Genomic DNA, 22,399 nt, shown 5'->3' on the forward strand with positions numbered 1-22,399 from the left:
TGTCATATTTTCTTTAAATAATAATTATAAAAATTGTGACATGAATAATCTTTTTATCTTCTTTTCCCAATAAGGTATAAAAACGAATTAAATTTATTCAATTACAAAATTCTTAGATTTACAAAGATAATTATTTGGTTACAAATTCCAAAATTTATAATTATGGCTTATTCAAAAATTTTGAGCGTAATATAACAAATGATTAAAGTCATTCTTAATTTTCAAAAATTGAGTTCTATTGGATTCATAATTAGGTTCAAACTTAAATAAAATATATTCACTTCATTACATTCTCAATATCGTTCAGCATTCATTTTTAAGGTATTTAAATTTTGCACGTAGTTCAATATTAAATTTTGTTAACACGCCACAATTTTTATGATACCAATATGCAACTATATTATCTTTTTATGAGAAAAAACTTGGTGATTTTATGTATAATGTATTATACCTTACGTTATACATTAACTATTTCTGTGAAAATAATTTTATACCGTTTATATAAAGGCAACGTTACAAGGCCCCGAATGTTTAAATTCGCACGATATAGAGCTTACAGTAATTTTTTAATTAAGTTTTATACATGTGTTTTCCTACTTCATATTTTAACTTCTTAATTTGTTCACTGCCTTTCACATTAAAAATGTATGACCGAAATAGTAACATGGCAGTGAAAATTTGCTAATTCAATATTTATAACACGTTATTAAACTTTTAAGTTCACATGGACGGCAATCGCTTTCCTATATGGTACTTGTGTATAACCATGACAAAGTTGCTTGTATAAATCTATAAATAATAAAGAGTTCCAACAAAGTAATGTACAACTGCCTTCAACAATTAACATTGAATTCAATAACTGTCTATTTGTATAATAGTTCAATGAGTTTGTTTCACTTCTAATAATTGCGGATAGTTTTCAACTATGTTCAATAAGATCCCATCAATGTATGCCCTTAATTGTGTATTGACCTCTTGTTGCTCCTTTAAAGCTTGTTTTACCTATAATAATTTAATAATTATTGTAATGATATAACGTAATAATCGATATAATTAAGTTTAAATTATACATATACACATTTATAACTTAATATGTACATACTTCAGATATACTACACAGTCCACCATTATCTTCAGGAAGCTGATCGTCCATCTGTAAAAACACAAATTGTAGAAAGGAGAATAAAATGCGAGACTAAATATTTATATTAGTTATTTGATAAAGAATTATGTTTTCTACAAAAATAACGAGTATAACATACTTGATCTTGGTTCATCCCAGCTAATAATTCTACAGCAAGGCTAGGTCCTTTTTCAGTAGAATTATTACAGGGGTTTAACATTAAAAGTTCACGGCCTGCCTGCAGAGCCGCTGCAGCTTGTAATTCATCTCGGGATTCTTCCAAACCTTATTAGAAAAAATTCAAAGAATGTATAATTTTTCATAATATTATCGCGAACAATCCTAATCAATTACTCGTAAATAATCTTGATCAAAAACGTACTTTTATTACGAGCCCGAAGTTGTGCCACTTCTTGCATTAATTCCTCTATTTTTTGTTGATCTTCGACTTTCATAGAAAGTTCTTCTCTAATAGCTTCAAGTTGATAGTGAGTTTCGTTAGCCCGGCTTATGGCTTGTCGCTCACTCTCGCGAACGGTATCTATTTCTCTCCTAGCCTCTTCGAGATCATTTTCTAACCGACTTTTCTCTCCCTTAACCTTTTCGAGTTGTTCGCGTAACCTTCCTATTTCATCTCTTAAATTAGTTCCTTCTAATTCTATCGCTTGCAATTTGATGGCATAATTTTCTAGTTGCAATTGTCGTTCGCGTTCTAGACGGCTTGCCCATTCTCTATGTCTTCGTTGTTCCGCCTAGGATACAATTATAACATATTATAAATTTACAATATATAATATATACACAATAATTATCAACTATATTATAATGAATGTTATAATTAATGAGTTACCTGAAGTCTTTCTTCAGCCCTCGTTTCAGCATCTTTGGCAGCTTCTTCTAACATTAGTATTCGTGCTTGCAACATAGCATTTTCCTGTTTTGCCCTAGCATACCGTTCTTCCCCGACCGATTGAGTGTCTACTAAAGCATGCATTTGTTCTTGAATCATTTGAACCTGAAAAAATATAATATACTTTAAAATTATACTTAATTTTTAATTGGATAATTGTTTCAAATTATTCCTTTAATTATATATTAGTGCTTTACATGATTTAATGCTCGAAGTTACGAACATAATTTTCAAAAGACATAGCATAGAAGTACATAAAGAAACCTAATCTGTTGAAGGTAAAGATGATAATTTCGAGTTTAAAACCCTGTGCACGTATGCGTTCACACTGTAGACTTCGTCAGCCAGTGATTCTCAAGCCGAAACAATTAAATCCTATTAATATTATGCTTTATTGCATTAATATTACGCTAATTTTTATATAACAAAATTTAAATATTGTTATGAAACTTAAGTATTAATCACCAGAAATAGTTTCAGACAATCTCATTTTAAATTCAATACGTTCTTTACAAATCTATAATTAATTCATACCATATGTTTAATAAGCACCACTGTCTTCAATTCTAGAATACCAGACATAAATGCGCATGTAATGTAAATTTACCCTGCTATGAAACTGAAAGACATTTCTGTTTTACACGATAAAATCTCCATCTTTATAAAAAATGTTATTATTATATTATTATATTAATGTCACGTAATTATGTTGATTAGCTAAATAAAATTCAAATTCAATTAACAGAAGTAAGGAGTTCATTGACAGTATAACAGAATGAACATATCTCCCTCTTCTTTCGCCCTTCAATAATTCCTCAGACGCGTTCATCGCAACTACAAAGGAACTACCATTCTAATTCTCACGTAACTATTACTTCATTTAAACTAAAAATTGAGAGTAAACGAGTAGATCGAAATTCTGATATGTCCAATTCATTTTTTCTATACGGCTGTTATCTAATTTTCTGTTATGTTATCAATTTTTCATTTTATCATTAATCAGTATATCAGTTTTTACTAATCGATTATAGTAGCAATAATGTTTTAAGAAAAAATTATTACTAACGATAAGCACTACATAGCTACTATGGATGCTATAAAAGATATTCAATTAAATTATGAACTATCATAAATATAATTGTTACTAAAAATACCTATGTTTGAATTACAGTGCCGTGCAAATGTTTCCGGCCAATTATATTTTTCACTTTAGATTCCGAAATTTCCGGTATTTCCAAAGATTTTAAGGAATATTATACAACCATATACTAGTATTTATATATTTTACTATGTTTTTTTTATTTATCATACACTTCTATTTACTATCTTTTATTTATCATGCCCAATAGGATAATTTAAAATTTTTTCAGATATCACTTTTGGAATACAAAGTAACAAATTTATCTATCCCAAAATTGTTAATGATACATTTGATGTTCAGTTTACATTCAATGTTACGTTATCATTATCATAAGAAATGAATAAATCATATGTGGAAAATGATCTGTGATGATCTCAATATACTATCTTACTTGCTCGGTAAGCCGAGGACCACGACGACGAGGTAGTCGACTACCGCGAGAAGACGGCTGTCCGACAAATTGAAACTGGCCTTCCCATAAATCATATTCGAGGCCGGCTCCAGGTCCAGGAGACGGCCCCTCCCCGGAAGTTATTCGATTATCGCGATCGTAACGTTCGATCGCACCTGTGTCTGTTTGCTCATCGTAATTGTTCGAATCCATTCTAATTCGTGATCTCTCACGTCACACCTGTGTCAGGTAGACTCGTCATCCTCTTTGACTAATCCGATACAGGAGATTATTCCGTTAGAACGACGTGAAGGCACGCCGGTTCCCTATCCATCCTCTTCTACGGTCAACAATTCTTGTCACTAACCTAACCTCGAAATTTCATGTGTCCAAGTACACAACAATAGGTAAATATCGAGAATAAACACGAAGACAATCTAAGATGTACAGAGAGAAGCACAACACTACGCGCACATCCGTTTCTTTGGGCGTACTTCGAATATAATCGGTCGTCTCAATCGCCCACTGTAACCTGGGAGTAGCCGAGAGGCTATTTGTGAACTCCATACTACGTATCGACTAACTCCACTGAATGTATACACATATCGTACGTGGCATGTTATACTGAACAGAATTTCGCCCACCCCTACGCATGCCTTAGAAATCCAATTAAAGCCAATAGAATGTATTTTGTGTGCTTCTTTCTACCTACTAATGAAGTAGAAAATGTATGTAAATGTTTTTCTCATTTAGTATATAGTTTCATAAAAGGAATAATATAATAATGAATTAAAGTTATCGGAATTTGAAATTATTAAGTAAATAGTGTATTATATTACAAACCATTTTGTTTTAATTGTAAATGATATTTCTCCGATTACTAACGCATATTTATGTCATTATTAATTTACATATGTAGTGCGATAGTTTTAATAAATATAGAAAGCTATGTACGCCCCAGATCATTTTACAGATGCATGGTTTGTGTTACTATCAAACAGATTTGACGTCAAAATTATCTGTGAAACATCGTACACGTGACTAAGAGCTACTTCCATGAACAGGCCATTATCATTATAAACAAATCGTATATACATGTATAAATGACTACAAAATTTACGTTTTAAATGAACAAAGGTTTAAACGAAGATAGTAGTATATTATAAGTTTATATTATAAGAAAGAAAATTTTTTTCTGTAATCCTCTTATATTTATAGAGTTGTATCAACTGAATGAGTCTATTAAAACTTATTCGTATAAGATTGTGTATAATCTTACGTATGGAATCAATACTTCAGTGGAAAAGTATCTCATGATCCTTGGTCTTCATTGCGTCAAATCTGGAACCCGAAGTCCACCCGAATCTTTTAATTTCTTATAAGCAGCACATGTGAGATAACCAATCACAACAAGAATAATAAAAAAATTTATAAAAGGCCAACTTCTCCACTCAATAATTCCGTCAGATTGCAATCTAGTACATGTCATACTTTATTTCAAATTAATTTCCGATAAACTTGTTAATTTTTACGTTTCTGTTTTACTTGTTAACACCTGACTAATTTAATTTGTCAAAGATTTTATATAACAACTAATAAATTTTATCATCTCGTATGCCGATCGTATTTGTCTATCGAGCTCAGTGTTGCATTTGTTTATTCGATGAAAAAATGTATTATGCATTTTATTATGTATTTTAATAAACTTTATGCTTATTTTACGAGTCATCGTGAGTCATGATTCATGACTTTATTCGTTCGTATCATCTAATGAAGTAGTTATGTTTAGTTTTCTAAAACCAAGAGTTTAATTAGTTCGATTGAATATCTTAACACGGTTCTTTTTATTGTGCCCCATTATTGTTCACGCGTTTCTATAATTGTTTCATTTATACCAACTTATTCTATAAATCTCTTTAATTTACTTTTACTCTCGTGAAGATATATTCAGTTTTCCTTACGCGAAAAATTAAAAATCGCGTAAGCATTACATAACAGAGTACATAAAACTACATACTAATTTATCTTTTTATGAAAGTTAAATATGTGTAATTTTTTATTCGAAGTTCAAAAATGAATACGATACAAAACCACAAAACAATATTTTCCTCGCTACTTCACTCTATTATTATAACAATAGATGGTTTATTGTTGCGATAAAATTTTTTATAAATTTTATATGTTCATGTTATAAAAATATACACATTAACAGAGCGTCTAAAATCACTTCTATATCAAATGTATAACGTCATAGTAAATGGTTGTTTTTAATAACTATAAAGAAGTAACAAATTCTGGAATTCTGTTTTATCCAATGAATTAACGGACTTCATTAATTCCGTGTTTTGATTACACTTGTCTAACTCGAGAATCTTATTTGTCTTCATTAAGAAGCAGTATTAAACCTGTAATAAATATATCGGTTTATGAATAACGTACAATTTGATGCACGATAAAACATGCAATTGAATTTACATCAAGTACAGACATCACGCCTCTTAATAAAATGAGTTACCTTACTCTTATGCAATTCACTCATTTACTCGTAATTGTACAATTTCTTCCTCTAGTTATCGCAATTATTATCTGTTCGCCTATAAATTTGTAGTATTATGTGTAATATGTAAACAGTGAAGTACCAAGAAAAGGTGTAAACATCGAAAGTTTTCTTGATATGTATTAAATTTAATTTCCTTGAGTTTTTATTTTTATTATTCGATTTTTATCGCTTGTCGATATTGCTTATTTGATATTTTTTTTATTAAATCTTGATCATTTGATTTCTGTTTTTATTCAACTTTCATGGTTCCAAGTAGCAATCGATCGGGAAACTTCTTTCATGGACGTACCAGATATATCTGTAGCAACATTGACTTTATTCTCCGACGAATATTCTATGATACTTTCATTTCTACTTCTGTCCCATATACAGTCCGACTGATTTCCACGTTGACGATCCTCGCATCCATCGCAGATAATATTGTAATCTCTATCGAGTGGATCAGTTACATCAGAATATAGAACAAATTCAGCGGGATAATTCTGTTTCGCATCCCTTTTTCTGTCCGCGGTCTACAGGTTCAGAAAGATCACCGTTTTTAGGGGTTGTCCGGTCAGGAAATCGTTTTTTTTAAAGGACCCTGTCCCCACGATTATAATCCTGGATGTGAGAAATGTTTGTGCTCTCTATTTATTATTAATCTTCTAAAACGCACTCCATTTTTTTAAATTATATCTACTCGAAATTAATTGGAAATATCTTTACGTTTATCGTTTACACCAATCACTATCTTTCATTTTTAATATTATCACTATTTACGTTTCTATACATTTATGATTATTTATGATTATGATTGTACTCATTGACAGTTAAAATAATCGTGGAATATCTAGAAAAAGGGTTCAAGATTTGTAGAACAATTGATTTATCTATCTATATAGAAATAAATCTAAAACTCAGTCCTGTGAAAGCAATAATGACTGTCAGTTTCAATATTACAATGAACTAACTTCCTCCTATTTGTAATGTCTAGTATTAGTACAACTTTATCATTGTAGACACATCTTCCTGCTTTATTGTTCACTGACTTTCACACCTTTAACAAAACAAACACCTTTTACAAATAGAAGCAAGTTAATTATTAATGATACCGGAACTATGATTTTGCTGTAACTAATTTGAATTGCCTTTCGAATCGAAAGAATTCATAAGTAAGTGCTTCACAACCCAAAAATCTTGAATCATTTCTTTTGAACGCTCTCTATTTAATTTTGTAACGATCCGTAATTAACCGGCGTTTATGCTTTTAAAACAATCGCGCTAGCGTAACGTTAGTGGGGAAAAATGACAATAAAGAATAAACTACAATTACGCAACAACCGGAAGCCAGATTTACCTGCGCTGGTTGCACTAAGGTGGGCAGCCTGGCGTTTAATCTTCGCCGACTATCACGAGACAGGGATCGATAGAAAATAATGCTAACGACGCACAGCAACAAAAAGATCAGTAACACAATGCTGAACCAAGAGGAACCTTTCGATTCTTGGGATACATCGTTACAGTAAGGCGGTGAATAAAACGCGCCAGGATGATACGGATAAGGACCGTACGGATTCAAATGTGGATAAGGCGGCGGATAATAAATATAAGGTGGTGGATGTGGTGAATGTTGCTGATGGAATCTGACATCATCTGTAGGATTTTCGGTTGGAGATCTTGATCGAGGTGGTGATCGACAGGGTGTGATAGTAGCACACATCTAAGATCCTGATGATTTATAAAATTCCTTTTCTCTCATCACACATTAAATTTGAAATACGTTCTCTGCAAATTCGGCAAAATCTTAGATTTTACTCTTGTACTGTAAGAGCGATAATTTTGTTTGGAAATAATTACAAACATAAGGTTAAACGTCATTTCGCATGGATGAATTTTGACATGATTAATATTCTAAGGAAATTTTATATCGATATTGATCTTTGGCTGAGGAACTTCAGATACATGAAGTGTTGTGATATTATGGAAAGCTATGTAGTACTTGCTAGGTATCAAATCGAATCTAAGTTAATAATTGGTAACAATGGTACTTACTCTATGATTGAGATCAATGACATCATCCTCAAGGGAGACATCGCTGTACATATCGTCCGCGGGATCACAGTTGGAGCCTCTACCAGAGCTATTGAAGCTGCCGCTTCGATAAAGTTGGCTATAAAAAAAGTAAATAGAATAACCAAATATCAAATTTTAATAAACGCAAAATACTGAAACCTCAATTTTATTTAAAATTTTGACTCGATTGAATTAAATTTTTCTGTCTGAAAACCATAAACGTTCGATATTTTGAATACGATAATACGATACGAAATTACGATACGAAATTACGATACGAAATTACGATACGATTAAATACGATATTAGCAATATAATCACATTTTCGAAACAGGATACCGTTGGAAAAAAATGAAATGTCGTAAGAGGATAAATATAGATAACGAAGTAAAACGTATATTTGAAGCATTTATGGAAGCGTAAAAGGAAATAAGATGTGGAAGTGCGTGTGCAGGCAATGCCCACGCTTTAGAAAGTCTGTCGTTTTGCGTTTCGTGAAAGGAACGACTTGAAAATTATCAGTTGAATAAGGACACCCTGGAAGGTTCTTTCTATGAATTGTAAATTCTCCGCTGTTGAGTTACATCGTTGCTATTGTTATCCCGTGACGTCAACTCACCAACTCCAGAGATGAAATACGTAAAAATATCTTTTGCTAGTTTTTATAGATACCTTTCCGTGTTTAACAAATTCAAGAATACACAAAATATCTGGTTTCGTCCGCGTAAATTTTATATTTTTTTAAAATTTTAATTACTAATTGAACCGTTTAGAGGGTTGACTTCACTACTTTTATATAATTTCATTAATTTTCTTTCTACTTCTTGTTTTGTGGAGTTAATCGGTTTAGCAAATAATTACAGCGGTTCTCAAGCTATCGTTAAAATAGGAAAAACGATTTACGTAACACATAGTATGTTGTTATCGTAAGAAAAAAGAAACGAAATATGAAATTAACGGTTTGTTCTTACCTTGCTAATGCATTGGAACTAAGTCTCTTCCTTCCGGAACTGAAAAAAAAAAGATAACATGACCGTGAAAAATATGCCAAGATATTGTTACGCAATAGAACTTTTCGCTACACAAGTGTTAGACTTAACTTAGAACACTGTTAATGAATTTCAGCTATCAATCACTCTCCCCTTCAACACGTACATCTGATCTTACAATTATTTATTTCAATTTCAAAATCATGAATCCTATAAAACTTTCGAGTAAACTAGCATCGTGTCTGCTAAACGAGTAAATACCTAAATCCAGTCAAATTACAATTTCTATAAATGAACCAAATGCCTATATAGTCGAATAGAACAGATGAAGGCCAAAATTAGTTACGAAATAGTAAACGATGCCAACAAGGTATTAAGTATATATATTTATTACCTATAATTATAAAAGATGAACAACAAATTGATCGATTCTATTCTGATATAATTGGCAAGCATACAATGTGCAACTGAAATTGTAATTTTCCACATACGGTGATTCATAAAGGTATTTGAACACTTATCATAGACAATTTTTATGAGTATATTGTGTCCATTATATGAAACTTTTTAAAATTTTATTCACACCATCACGAGCCACGACTTTTTGTGATTATATTGATGAAATGTAAAACCAATCCGAAAATGTATGTAGAAATTACAATATAATGGAATTTCAAAATGTTTCGTATATGTTATAACACATAATTTATGCATAAGAAGTTTCGTCAATCCATATATGTAGACGTGGACAAGACTCACATATGTTGTTTATTTATACTTTTTCTGCTTTAATACTCAATAATAAACGTAGAAATAGAAACGTTTAATTCACGAAAACGCTTTCTTCTTTCTTCCACCTCGTTTCTCCTAATAGTCGGTTCAAATCATCCGAGACCAATTTTACCAGATACGAAGAACACCACTAACTTGTTTATTTATAAGCCTGATGTCACGACTGATGAACAGTGAACAAATTGTAAACACGGTACTGTTAGTTACAACTACACAGACCGAGTAATTGTCTTTGTAAAGTGAATATTATCTAGGAAAATTCTTATGACGCAACATAGAATGCAGTAGCATTGTGTACGTTATCTTAATATTGTTCCTAGCACTGTACTATTGGTAAGAACTTCCGCCATGTCCTACAGATCGTTATAGACATGTTCCTGGAAAAAATTTTAACGAGTTTCTTGTAGATAACTCCAGGATACCTCTCTTTGGGAATTAAACCAGTTTCTTATCTGCCTCGGTCTATTAACACGACCAGACAACCGTAATTTATCAGACGATTTCACAAGAGCAATTTTTCGCACGGTAACCTCGTCATTGTTCCATCTTTCGAATCGAAGGAAATTCTCCCGCGGCGAATTAAATCTAACACACGACGATTATAGTATCAGCGGCGCGTAAACTTCGTTTTTGCATGCCGTCTAACTTTCGTGCTACATTCCAAGAGCTTTCTTTCAACCAGGACTTATTGCAGACATAATTTACCTTGTCTTTTATGTATAACTGTTGCTTCGCATACTTAGAGGCTCGAATTGAAAAGTTAAGGTACCTATTTGTACCGAACACTTGAAAGTTTGTATTCAGAAATACAAATGCAAAATTATTATTTTCAAATGCGTGAATATTTGAAATACTTAACGTTGAAATTCAGTATACTCGAAAAATTTTTATTTGTTTGAATAATATACATATTACAATTTTTAAAAGATAAATATTTTTGATATTGCAATATTTAATAAATATTGAAATATTTTTGATTTTTGAAATAACAGCCTCAAGCAGATATAGGACACGAACCTATCTCAATTACTTGAGTAAATTAAACTTTTTCACTAAGATTCTCATAAAACGAACAGAATACGAATTGTAGGATTTATAATTCCGAATAGGAAGACTTTTGGAATTTTTGCAAGAAAAAAGTGAAGAAATCTTACCACGGAGGAGTTCGTCTAAGTGACGTTCGTAGCCAAGAATGCCTTCCTATGGTTGAATTGGGGCTTCTTGGATTTCTAATTAAAACAGAACAAAGGAGCTTTAAGAATATTTGTAGCTGTATTTAGAAATCCTAATAATAGTATGTATATTGTTTACTAATAAACGAGTAAGATACGCTATAAACACTTCATTAATTCCATTAATTAACAGATAAGCATCTTACGATGTTAAATGAAGGTATTAAATTAACAATTTACAAAAATGTATACCATCTACATTATCTATAAATTAGTGCATTGTATCACGTTGTCATGATAAAGCACATAAATCTCAATTATGACTAACATTGAATGACTTTACGTACGTACATACATCTCGAAACCTTCTAAACTCAGATTTCAATTTCTTGTGCCAATTATTATAATTTTGTTGATAGTTTCAGTTTTAATAATGATAAGAAATAAATATGGTATATATATATATATATACCATATTTATACGAGATATTATATACTCTTAGATATAATTATATCGAAGGTGATTACATATACAAGGTAACAGAATATACGCAGTACAGTTCGGAAGAAAATAGGAGGAATTATACGTATTAATAATTCCGGAAAACGCAGAAAATAATAAGATGTTCAGTTATTTTCTCTTTTTACGTGAAAGTTTTTTGTCTACACATCACATCCACCTAGCGAAACATTGATCTAATCGTGAGAATAGATCTGTCCGAATGATACTCATATAAAATGTGAGAAAAGCTGTATTAAGTTTCGACGTACAAAATACAATACGTACACGCAGTTTCGCAAGGCAAATAATTTAGTGTCTGACGTGAAAACCAAACACATTTCGATGCAGCAGTTTTGACATAAGCATAATATAATATGAATATTATATTATCAAAAATTTTCATTTATATAGATCGTTATTTCAAACAAATGTTAAAATGTCATTCGATACGTTTCAATAAAGAAACGTATTATATTTATTATATCTATAATATTATTTCTTCATGTTAAAGATTTAAGAAAAAAGATGTGCCTGTCGTTATTCTAAATAATACTTTACTAAATAATCTTCCTTTCCTTTATTAGAGTCTAAATTGAATGTATCTGTTACATTTTATACATCACTGTTCTCTATTAATTTATTATTCCAACGATTCAAACAAGAGAACAAAATTAAACGCAGATAGTATTGCCAGAAATCACAAAATGCAATTATCTTCTTAATTATCCTGATCGTTTTTTTAAAAGTTTCACAGGCATACCTGAATTATAAATAGACTATAAACATTTATACAAATTTTTTTTATCAATATAATTAAAAAAATGAGATCCAAATAGAGATTTGGTTCATTTAATAAATATTATAACGTGTCTTTGCCTTTAATATTTTACATACTTTTTCATATTTCACGTACTTCGCAAATTTTTGCATCTTCCAATTTTCCATAAACATATAAAAATTCGCAGTCTACTTATAAACACAATTATTTCATTAATTCATATACGTGTGCTTAACGATCAATGCACCCTCTACAGGTCACGTCCGGAATCTAAGTTTGTCGAACTTAAAAATGTTCGCGCGCAAAATGTACTTCGATCTCTCCAAACCAGTATAGATACTATCGATACTATCGCGCAAAAAAACGATCAATATACAGGTAGTACGTATATATAGAAACAGAGAAGGCAACGAACTTACTTGACAGTATTGTTTCCTGTGGGTGAGGGTGCAGAACTGCTACCACCTGGTGATTCCACCCCGTCATCAGCGTCACCCTCAACAGCTCCAAACGCCTCGTAGCTTTCCTCTTCCTCGTGATTTTTCGAAGATTTAACGTTACAGGATGACGCAGAGGCATCGGCGTGTTCGAGACTAGCGGAATAATGCCCGGAGTCTTGGAGATTCGGATTGATGAGATTATGCAGGTCGACGGACATAGAAAGCGAGGGCGGACCGCTTTGGCTCCATTCGACGGCACCAGGAGCTCCGTTTACGTGACCACCCTCATCCTCCACGCGATATGATTGGCGGGTGCTCGGTAAGATGGCGTCACCATCACGAGCTACGTCACTGTCAGACACGACGACACGTGATGTAGCCACGCTGTTAGCTGGCGAGACATTTACACCGGGCGAACGGGAGCTTACCATCCTTCGTTATCGGCCAGATTGGAGCCGAAGCTCGGTGAACAACGAGAACGGAGGGATGCCCGAGCTCCTTTAATCGCCGACTACCTCGCCAGTAAAACCGGTCGTTACTGAAAAACGTTCTTAATGAGTCAGACGGTCTGGAACTGCAAGAAAGTAAGACTGATCGCTTCTAGAAAAAATGACATGAAATGTAACACGATCTTCGTTTTATCTTCTTAGCTAAGGATTCAACGGCTAACTAAGCTAAACTAGATTAATACGTTAAATTTGAAAACATTTGCTTCAATTACATCTATACAAAAAAATTTTCATCAAAACCTAAGCTAAGCTAATTGCACAGCTTATCGAGAATCCACTGAGAAGCTAAAACGAATTTGCACCTTCACATTTCGGATGGTCACCGTGGATGAATCATCTGTGAAACATGTGAAAGATGGCAACCGGAATACGTTTAACAGTTCAATTCATCCAAAGTAGAGATTGATTTTATTTACTGGTCACTTTGGAAAACGCGGATGAAAACAATATTTTCATGAAATGAATCATTCAAAAGTATAAATTCGGCTAAGCTACCTGAAAAATATCTCTCCGAAGCAGTCTAGTCCGACCTTAAGTGAGTAAGACCGTTCGCGAATAAAAAGATGAAATGAAAAGTAACATGATCTTCGTTTTATCCTTTTAACATTCTTGACCGGTGAACTAACGGCAAGCTTCTCCTCCAAGGAAGAAGGAGATAACGATATTTTGTACCGGTAAGAACGCTTCTCCTAACTTTACGGAGCAATGAGTTTACAATCTATGTGAATGTGATTTAATGAATATGCAACGTTAATACAGCTTAGGGACCGACAAAAGCGTGAGAACCGAGCGCACTAACAATAAGTCATGGTACACTGAGTCAAACTTCAACTATATGAGAAAAGTCCAAGTAACTAAGTGTTTACATACATACGTACTACGTATGTAGGTAATGTATTAAGGTATATTTGCATAGTTCAAGGTCAAGAAATATGTATCATTTTTCTGTTTTCCCTTTTTTTAACGAAAGCAGAATTAAAAAAATGTTATTCATGTTAGATCGCACGTGAGATAAAAGGGAAAATTCTGACAGCATTTTCTGTTCGTTCTACTGACTCGTAAAAGAAATGTATGCCAGACATGACTGTGACAAACGTGTATGTATTCAGTAACATAGGAGAATGACTGATTGAGGACAGTAAAAAGAAATATAACCATACGTTCCATGGTGAGTCATCTTTTTGAAGGATTTGAAAAAACCAGAAGATAAAGACTGTCATTAATTTTATGTTACAACATCAAGATTTGTTTTAAATAAGTGCTCAATGAAATAATGTTTATTATATATCATGTTAAAAATTTCATTGATTTGTCAAAAGAAATAATATTCAATAATATTTATATGTACAATATAAGTGCTTAACACGAATTTAACGGTATTAAATGAAATAATCATGGATCATTTATATCTTACAGTTTATCTTGTACTCGATCATGTGTCATTAATTTAAACGATTTTCATATCCGTGTTGAGTGTGCCTTATACATGTAAAATGAAACCATACTAATTAAGATAGTCAAAGAGACAATCACGAAAGGGAACATCATTCGGTAAAAGTGTACTTTAATAATCGCGATATCATCGGATATTGCTGTTTCAAAAGCAGCCCGAAACATTTTACTTTATATATTGGGTTGACAACTAAGTGATTACGGATTTTGTCATTACCACCTAATATAGAAACCAATAGAATCTTTTCACTAATACAAATACTAATTTAAAAATATCTGTTCTAACATGTGTTTCACTTTTTTAGTAAAAATGTAAGTTATTCGAATGAGATGCATTTTGTAATTCTATTCCAAATACCGAATACATTATTTATTTAAAATAATAATATTTCTTTTTTCTAATTTAAAATTACAACCATAAATTGATATGAAAATTATCAAAATTACAAAATTTCAATCATACAAATTATATGAAATAAACCATCTGCATGTAATGTCTTGCATACTATAAAAAGGAAACGATATAAGTAATATAACACCGCGATTTTAGTGATTCCAGATCGTCTTACAAATATGTTGCTGCGATTCGCTGTTTCAATTGTCATTTTGGTAACGAAGGTTTTGAAGGTTTCTTAGATGCATGTGCTAATATTATCGATAAATTTTGCAATCGTTTAGATAAATTAGTGACATTAGTCTTTTATTATTACTTATCTACAATGCAACTGTATAATAATTAAATAATTATACTTAAATTTTCACAATACTTTTAGTTACATGTTAAGAAACTATTAGTTCGAACGTATAAATTGTCTTAATTTACTTTATTTATGAAATTTTCTATAATTGTTATTTTTTTATATTTTTGTCCTATACATAAATGAATACACGGTGTGCTGCTTTGAATACAAACATCTTTATTAGCATTATTACGACTAGTTACGAAAATTATCCACGAGATAACTGGCGTCTCGGTTTCCAGGTACTTGTCACTCGGAACGGAATGCGTAGATGCGTTTCGAATCGCCAGGAGATTCCAGTACGCTATTTAGAGCAAGCTCGAAAGTGTAGACGAAGAATATATTTAACGCTCAGCGTATAATACCTCTAACCTTAATTATAATGACACGGGAGTATCGTTAACTTTGTCATTATTCAGGCTTTGATGAAAGTAATATGGTTCTCTTTTTTTACAAACTCTCTTAACTTACTGAAATATATGCTTCATAATGATTAACGTGGATATTCAACGTTTCGCGATTACGAAAATCGCTTCTATCAATTATTCGTTATTGCATACGAAATATTATTCAAAATATCATTTGTTACTTAATGAAAAAGGAAAATATAAATATCACGTTTTCCTGTCTATTAAATAGTTATCTTCAATGTACCTAAGTAGCGTTATTTATTGATCAACCATTGCACAAAACTTATTTAGTGATAATCTACAAAGGAATGATATACAAATTTTGGTATTTAAAAATGAAATGAAAATACTACATTTGATTTAGCATAATTCATTGAAATAATTGATGTTTCGTTCCCGTTAGTATTCATTTCACATAACGTATTTTTTGTAGTATTCAGAGGGTGAGAATTTTAGAAAGAAACATCAAGATGTTCCTTGCATTGTTGCTCGTTCGTTGACTCACCTTGAACCGAACCGATAGGTAATTCCAAAAAAATGCAGAGAAATTATGTTCACTGATGTATACGAGATGAAGTTTTTCAACTTGGAATAATCGGTCGCAATGGAGTGAATGAGTTAATTATGTACGCTTGAATGCGGAACGTATAGAACATAAAGAAGAATGAAAAATCCGAGGCAGATGCACCTTTCTAGCTGTCACCTGAAGTAAACACCTGTATACACTAAGCCATGATCAGGTAATAGACGCACACAAAAAAACGTCACAGCAACTATCTCTGGTGCAGACAGGTACGTCCACGAAAACACGTAGTTAAATCCACAGTATCGAGTTCGAGGCAACAGATGCATGAACACTACCGTCTTATGGCAATCGCGAGCAAACTAAACGAAAGCACAACCGAATCGTAACAGTAACGCGAAAACGAACGAAACGATCAACCAAGAGGAGCCGTGGCAGGTACGCATGCGCAACGAAACAGGAATGTTCGTGAATACACGAATACGTTTACTACACCTATATACATCACACTAAACATCACGGTCGTACCCGCAGGTACGAGAAAGCACCAGTATTTCTCAACCTACGGAGTATTGACTTATTTCAAGTTTAACTTAAGCCTATATAATTTTACCCTTTGTATCATATTTTCAATCTATTAATTATTTAATTAATTTTTCTAAATAAAAATTAATTTGCTTTTCATTTCACAATGTAAAACGATTCTGATAAATTAGTCGGGTCCAACGAAACATGTATGTAAGTATTTATATCTCTGTTACAAAATATGTACTCGTTTTTAATATCTCTGTCTTTATGATGCTGTAACGCCATCCGAATTTTTCTTATAAACTTCCTTATAAACCAGCTCTTGCATTTGCATTCTGAGTAACATTCTTTTGTCAGCGGACAGTGTTCTTATATGAGGCAAGAGACTCATAAGAAAATAATAATTATCATCGAAACGGTTGCCTTCTAAAGGATCTACCGGGATATTGTCATTGTCACCCATGAGCACCTGTTCAGGAGAAATATTTTGTAGCATCATTTCATTTTCCGTTAAATTGTCAGAGACGCTCTGAAATTCAAGATTATCAAAATTCTCCTCGGGTTCTTGCTTCACGTCTATATGATTGGCAGCGTCGATTTTTAATCCGTTATCGTTATTTATCGACAGTAGATGATTCGCAATTGTATTTCGATCGTCCATATTCCTATTTGTTACCGACGAACCATTCTGTATTAGCGTTCCATCACTCTCACTTTCGCTAGGCACCCGATCATCATCTTGACAAGAATTACTTCGTTCCCAAATTGGAGGACGGGGTAACATTTGCTCTTTCAAAAATTGCAGACTTTTAAAATGTATCCATACTGGCCTATTTCGATGAAATTTACTTTTGCGATAAACTTGGTCCTTTTTTAACTCCGCCCGGAAAGTATCTCGTAATCCTTTCCACTTTGCTTTTAATACTGGTTCTGAAAAATGTATGAACAATGTATTTTTATTTACTTTACTAATAAAAATACTTGCAGAATTCTAATTTAATAATTTATATTAATATTTTTAATACTTTAATCAGCTTTGCGTTAATTTAATTAGATTATGTAATTAAAATTGAGTTAAAAAATTATCTTATTCTATGAACATTACACTTTACGATTCGCATATAAAATTATATACGTAAAATTATATTAATAAATGATTTTTGTAAAATACAATTATGAATTAATATTTGTATCATAAAAATCTTAAATATAACGAAAGTAATTTATAGATACGATAGTCGAAATTTATTGGCTGCTTGTACGCATGCGTCTTCACCTAAGAAGTCTGTATGTACTTGCGATTTAAATATTCCAGAGTTTTAATACTGTAAACCACAATAGATTGTAAGTTATTAATGGTTCATAGAGTGAGATTTGATGTGATTATAAAGTTCATACATTAAACAGTAAACATGCAAATTGATTTAAAGTACAATATATCCGGTAATGTCACCCTACGAAAAAGTAAGGTTAACTAAACGGCGATTCGTACTAGCGAGTACACTAAAATACTATACTACACAAATAAGTAATAATCGCATTGTTTAAATGTATATACATATTTTGTGCACTAATTGAGGCAATTACAATATAAAAAACCTTTCCTGTATAGAAGTAAAAATTTGTACTATTGGTCTTACATGCCGTTGTAAAATTTAGATTATTGCATAAATATGTAATGATTATAACAAAAACATTGTTCTCGGTTAAGAAAATAAATAATTTAGTAATTATTTTATTGTATCAACAATATTGACAGTTCACACTTAGAACGATATTATGCTAAAAATGAGACTAAAAATTTTGCTGATAGTTTAAATGAATGATAAAAATGTGCGCGGGAATAACATATGATTGAAAAACGATTTCATCAATGCACCTACTGGGCAATTTGAATATCGATGCAATCTCCATCCAAACGCGGTTCGTCACCTCGCGATTGTGATAAGAGATATGCCTTTGGTTCCAAAGCGCTGGCCGCTTATAAACTTCGGCGATTAGCCGATTCGCGTCCATCTTCACCTCGTCTCTCATTTTTGCCAGTTAGGTATATGAAAAAGCGTTTTTCTGTAATTTGAACAAGGCAAGAAAGCACAGTATTAGCTTGTCAATCCGATAGGAACAAAGTACAGGCGAATACTAGCGCTGGGATAGCGATTAGCGCGCAGGACGCTCTCGGGTAACGATCGATTCGCGTTTTGCCCTCATCTTGCCCTTGCTAGCGCGAATAACTTCATCTTCCCTTCTCACGAATAGCAACTTGCTATTTGATTTTCTATTACATATAAAAATTTACAACATTAGTCACGTGAACATTTTTTAATTACGGGTTATTAGATATTGTTTTCAGCTTGAATAACATTCCAAATATAATAAGTATTCTTTATATCAATAATGTGACAGTATAACTTTGTAATCATAGAAAGTGAATTTAGTAAAAGAATGCAGTTATATATTATTTTTTTTGATTTAATGAAATGACTCATATAATTCATAAAATGATACTAAAAAATAACATGATTAGAACGTATACGTATGCGAGATCCATATTTTTGTATACATATTTCAGATGTTGAATAATATGAATGATTTCGAATTAATAGCACAAGGTGCCGAGGCACGTGTGTATAAGGGTATTTATTTAGGTAAACTAATGTTAATCAAAGAGAGATTCGAAAAAAAATATAGACATGCTGATCTAGATAAGCGTCTCACAAAAGATCGAATAAAAGCTGAATGCCGTTCTATAATTCGTGCTAAAGCCGCAGGTAAAATAATACGAATATCATTACTGTCAAACTAATTTGACAAAACATATCTTTTTTCTAAGATTTTACTTTTTTTAAGGGATTGCAACACCAGCTATATATTTGGCAAATTTAGAGCGGCGGTGTATTTATATGGAATATATACAAGATGCAACAATACTAAAAGATTTTATCGATGAAAAAGTTTCAAAAGAAACAAATGATGATCGTTTATTAAACTTTATAGCGCAAGGACTTGGAACAATTATTGCTAAATTACATTCGAAAAATATAATTCACGGAGACATGACTACCTCAAACGTACTTTTGAAAAATATTTATGAAGATCACATTGGAAAATATGGTATACCATTTTAATGTCATAAGATCACTTTAATGACATAATATTTATTTCTTTTTTTATCTTCTAGTTGTGAACAATTTTGTTATAATAGATTTTGGTTTGGCTCGTATAGAATCGAACGTAGAAGATAAAGCAGTTGACTTGTACGTTCTTGAACGATCATTACTAAGTGCACATTCAGAAGTACCTCTTTTGTTTTCAAAGATATTTGAGATTTACCAGAAACAATACAACAGAATAGATAAAAGTCAGTGTAAAGAAATTGTTTCTAAATATAAAGAAGTACAATTACGAGGGCGGAAACGATTAATGATCGGTTAATTTCAACATATTTTTTATGAATATATTAAACGCATTTTATTAACATATTCTCAATAATTTATACATGTTAAATATACCTTAAATAAACCACCTTATATGAAATTTGAGCTGTACTGTTTTATTTTTAAACTATAATTTTAAGATTATATATTAATTAGTTCTGATTTATTATTTTTACTTGAACATTAATAACTTTATAGGTATAGACATTTTTTTCCATCAGTGTCATTTACTTCTCAGAAAAATGTTCTAATAAATTGTTATTAATCAAATTTAACATATACACAGTTATATTAATATTTCAAATTGATTTTTTATATAATAGCCTTGTGCTTATTAAGACAAAAGCTAAGACTGTTAATACATAATATATTTAAACAGTAAAAACAATATTGAGTATAAAAATTTTATGAATGATACATCCAGTATTAAGTCTGGTCAAATATTGAGCAATATGGTTATTTAAAATGGTTATTTATATTAATTATCTGCACAGATATATAATCTGATTTGGCATATGCAACATGTTTTCGTAACATAGTTTACAGTACTTACTTGTGTCAATGATATGCAACAAAGAAACTAAATTTGAAATAAAAATATTTTATAACTAATATTTAAAAACATTTTCTTTAATAGCAAATAATTGACCTTTAAAATATAACACATAATTTTCTATACAAAAAAAGAAACTCTTTGATGAAGAAATACTTTTTTGTGATAATGTTTAATTCCATATAACAAGTTATCCGAGTAATGAGAAATTCTTTTGTATATTTATTGCGCTACAAATTCAAAGCGCATATAATCTATATGATAAGTAATTGCTCTTCACAAAAATGTTTATGAGGCAAATTGCATATATGCATGGAGCACTTGATTGTTGAAATATGTGTATTAACATCTTTATCAGTCAAATCATCATTGGTACAGTTTTGAAAATGCTCAATCAAAATGTAGTCCTGAATATATAATGATCCAGGTCACCTATGAATAATAATTTTTTTATAACGTTATGAGATAAACAGATTAAAATAAATAGCACTAGATAACTTCAAATTACCAAAAAACCAGCAAATGATGTCATAAAACCTTCTTTAGTTAATTCCCATATACCACCAAATTCTTCCTCATCAATTTGTTGAAAATTACTAAAATACAGGTATGTAACACCTGCATTAACTAATACAAATCTGAAATATCAAACCATAAATTTGAAATGTATAATTATAACTTTGCTATTATATATTGCGATTATATTATGTTTTAACTTACAATAGTAGAGCTATGAAACCTTTTAAAGGTATAAGACCCCATCCTATACCAACTATAATACCAATTGCTTGTCTAGCCCAATATATAACATCAAGAAATTCTTCCTATAGTAAATAAAAAGCGCTTATGAATGAAATCATGAAAATATATACAGAACATAATTAATTGAAGTGCGGTTATGTTTACTTTATCCGGCCATTCGGAGTTTGCTGTTATCGCACGTGTCCATACACTTAATTCGCATTTACCACCATTTCCAATCTTCTCAGGTTTTGAACGTGACATTTCTACACCTTCTCAGCTTAATAATATAAAACATGTAATAAAACTCATTAACATTTCCTAAGTGAAACAGATTCCATACACTTTATTTCCTTAAACTTTCTGCTGCTATACTTCCATCTCTTGAATTATGGAAATGTGCCACACAAGACGCATTTCATACAATTTTTCACGCACGCGCACTGATCTTTTTATATTTTATTCGTTTTATATCTTTTGATATTTATTTCAATAAATATCACATATACTTTTAATAGTTTAATGTTTAATGTTGTAAACAACACATATATAAAACTATTTTGTCTTTTCTTGCATATATATTTTATATACCATCATTAATATTTAAAAATATAATTGTATAACTATATACTATACCACCGCCAAATTATTTCATTGAA

At 31.3% G+C, this 22,399-nt stretch overlaps 5 protein-coding genes across 14 annotated transcripts; 1 reads left to right on the forward strand and 4 right to left on the reverse strand.

Moving 5' to 3' along the window:
* Nucleotides 1-469: 469 nt before the first annotated feature.
* Nucleotides 470-16,848, reverse strand: LOC100748208 (rab11 family-interacting protein 4A). Of its 7 annotated transcripts, none has more exons than XM_012382851.3 (11): nt 13,855-14,559; nt 13,279-13,388; nt 12,830-13,201; nt 11,113-11,187; nt 9,149-9,187; nt 8,157-8,274; nt 1,974-2,138; nt 1,506-1,875; nt 1,263-1,408; nt 1,103-1,153; nt 470-1,002 (listed from the first exon to the last, which is right to left on the reverse strand). In XM_012382851.3, exons 3-11 carry the CDS (start codon nt 13,066-13,068, stop codon nt 880-882), a joined length of 1,326 nt encoding a protein of 441 aa, XP_012238274.1. In that variant the 5' UTR covers nt 13,069-13,201; nt 13,279-13,388; nt 13,855-14,559; the 3' UTR covers nt 470-879. The 7 variants fall into 7 exon arrangements, with proteins under 7 accessions (XP_012238274.1, XP_012238271.1, XP_033175521.1 ...); XM_012382850.3 differs by lacking the exon at nt 13,855-14,559 and adding an exon at nt 16,650-16,848 and having other exon boundaries at nt 482-1,002; XM_012382849.3 differs by lacking the exon at nt 13,855-14,559 and adding an exon at nt 16,467-16,751 and having other exon boundaries at nt 482-1,002.
* On the reverse strand, nt 5,040-8,150 carry LOC112212475. Its single transcript, XM_024366116.2, has 3 exons — nt 7,462-8,150; nt 6,081-6,637; nt 5,040-5,970 (listed from the first exon to the last, which is right to left on the reverse strand). The coding sequence occupies exons 1-2, from the start codon at nt 7,822-7,824 to the stop codon at nt 6,359-6,361; spliced, it is 642 nt and encodes a 213-aa protein (XP_024221884.1). The 5' UTR covers nt 7,825-8,150; the 3' UTR covers nt 5,040-5,970; nt 6,081-6,358.
* On the reverse strand, nt 15,617-19,407 carry LOC105680464. The gene is made up of 2 exons (XM_012382855.3): nt 18,896-19,407; nt 15,617-17,942 (listed from the first exon to the last, which is right to left on the reverse strand). Exons 1-2 carry the CDS (start codon nt 19,044-19,046, stop codon nt 17,278-17,280), a joined length of 816 nt encoding a protein of 271 aa, XP_012238278.1. The 5' UTR covers nt 19,047-19,407; the 3' UTR covers nt 15,617-17,277.
* On the forward strand, nt 17,091-20,551 carry LOC100748520 (EKC/KEOPS complex subunit TP53RK). Of its 4 annotated transcripts, none has more exons than XM_033319632.1 (4): nt 17,091-17,222; nt 19,582-19,780; nt 19,860-20,123; nt 20,191-20,551. In XM_033319632.1, exons 1-4 carry the CDS (start codon nt 17,217-17,219, stop codon nt 20,442-20,444), a joined length of 723 nt encoding a protein of 240 aa, XP_033175523.1. In that variant the 5' UTR covers nt 17,091-17,216; the 3' UTR covers nt 20,445-20,551. The 4 variants fall into 4 exon arrangements, with proteins under 4 accessions (XP_033175523.1, XP_012238280.1, XP_033175524.1 ...); XM_012382857.3 differs by lacking the exon at nt 17,091-17,222 and adding an exon at nt 18,231-18,356; XM_033319633.1 differs by lacking the exon at nt 17,091-17,222 and adding an exon at nt 18,282-18,299.
* A 336-nt stretch (nt 20,552-20,887) lies between these two features.
* LOC100748638 (uncharacterized protein RAB5IF homolog) lies at nt 20,888-22,169 on the reverse strand. The gene is made up of 4 exons (XM_003487672.4): nt 21,906-22,169; nt 21,720-21,823; nt 21,508-21,637; nt 20,888-21,431 (listed from the first exon to the last, which is right to left on the reverse strand). The coding sequence occupies exons 1-4, from the start codon at nt 22,002-22,004 to the stop codon at nt 21,390-21,392; spliced, it is 375 nt and encodes a 124-aa protein (XP_003487720.1). The 5' UTR covers nt 22,005-22,169; the 3' UTR covers nt 20,888-21,389.
* Nucleotides 22,170-22,399: the final 230 nt, after the last annotated feature.

Source organism: Bombus impatiens, unplaced genomic scaffold, assembly GCF_000188095.3.
Source record: "Bombus impatiens unplaced genomic scaffold, BIMP_2.2 scf_0197, whole genome shotgun sequence".
NCBI classification, from domain to species: Eukaryota; Metazoa; Arthropoda; class Insecta; order Hymenoptera; family Apidae; genus Bombus; species Bombus impatiens.

Bases quoted from the DNA above. Each gene is read 5' to 3' on its own strand.
- LOC112212475 (XM_024366116.2), bottom strand. From the start codon at position 7,824: ATGTGTGCTACTATCACACCCTGTCGATCACCACCTCGATCAAGATCT. The intron at 6,638-7,461 runs GTAAATCTGGCT...CTGAACCTGTAG, and splicing joins CCTTAGTGCAACCAGCGCAG to ACCGCGGACAGAAAAAGGGA.
- LOC100748208 (XM_012382848.3), bottom strand. From the start codon at position 13,281: ATGGTAAGCTCCCGTTCGCCCGGTGTAAATGTCTCGCCAGCTAACAGC. The intron at 11,188-12,829 runs GTAAGTTCGTTG...TGTTTTAATTAG, and splicing joins ACAGGAAACAATACTGTCAA to AAATCCAAGAAGCCCCAATT. The intron at 1,876-1,973 runs GTAACTCATTAA...ATTGTATCCTAG, and splicing joins GGGCTGAAGAAAGACTTCAG to GCGGAACAACGAAGACATAG.
- LOC100748520 (XM_033319631.1), top strand. The intron at 19,781-19,859 runs GTAAAATAATAC...ACTTTTTTTAAG, and splicing joins AATTCGTGCTAAAGCCGCAG to GGATTGCAACACCAGCTATA. The intron at 20,124-20,190 runs GTATACCATTTT...TTTATCTTCTAG, and splicing joins AGATCACATTGGAAAATATG to TTGTGAACAATTTTGTTATA.
- LOC105680464 (XM_012382855.3), bottom strand. From the start codon at position 19,046: ATGAGAGACGAGGTGAAGATGGACGCGAATCGGCTAATCGCCGAAGTT. The intron at 17,943-18,895 runs GTAGGTGCATTG...TACATTTTTCAG, and splicing joins ATCGATATTCAAATTGCCCA to AACCAGTATTAAAAGCAAAG.
- LOC100748638 (XM_003487672.4), bottom strand. From the start codon at position 22,004: ATGTCACGTTCAAAACCTGAGAAGATTGGAAATGGTGGTAAATGCGAA. The intron at 21,638-21,719 runs GTAAGTTAAAAC...TTGATATTTCAG, and splicing joins GGTTTCATAGCTCTACTATT to ATTTGTATTAGTTAATGCAG. The intron at 21,432-21,507 runs GTAATTTGAAGT...TATTATTCATAG, and splicing joins CATCATTTGCTGGTTTTTTG to GTGACCTGGATCATTATATA.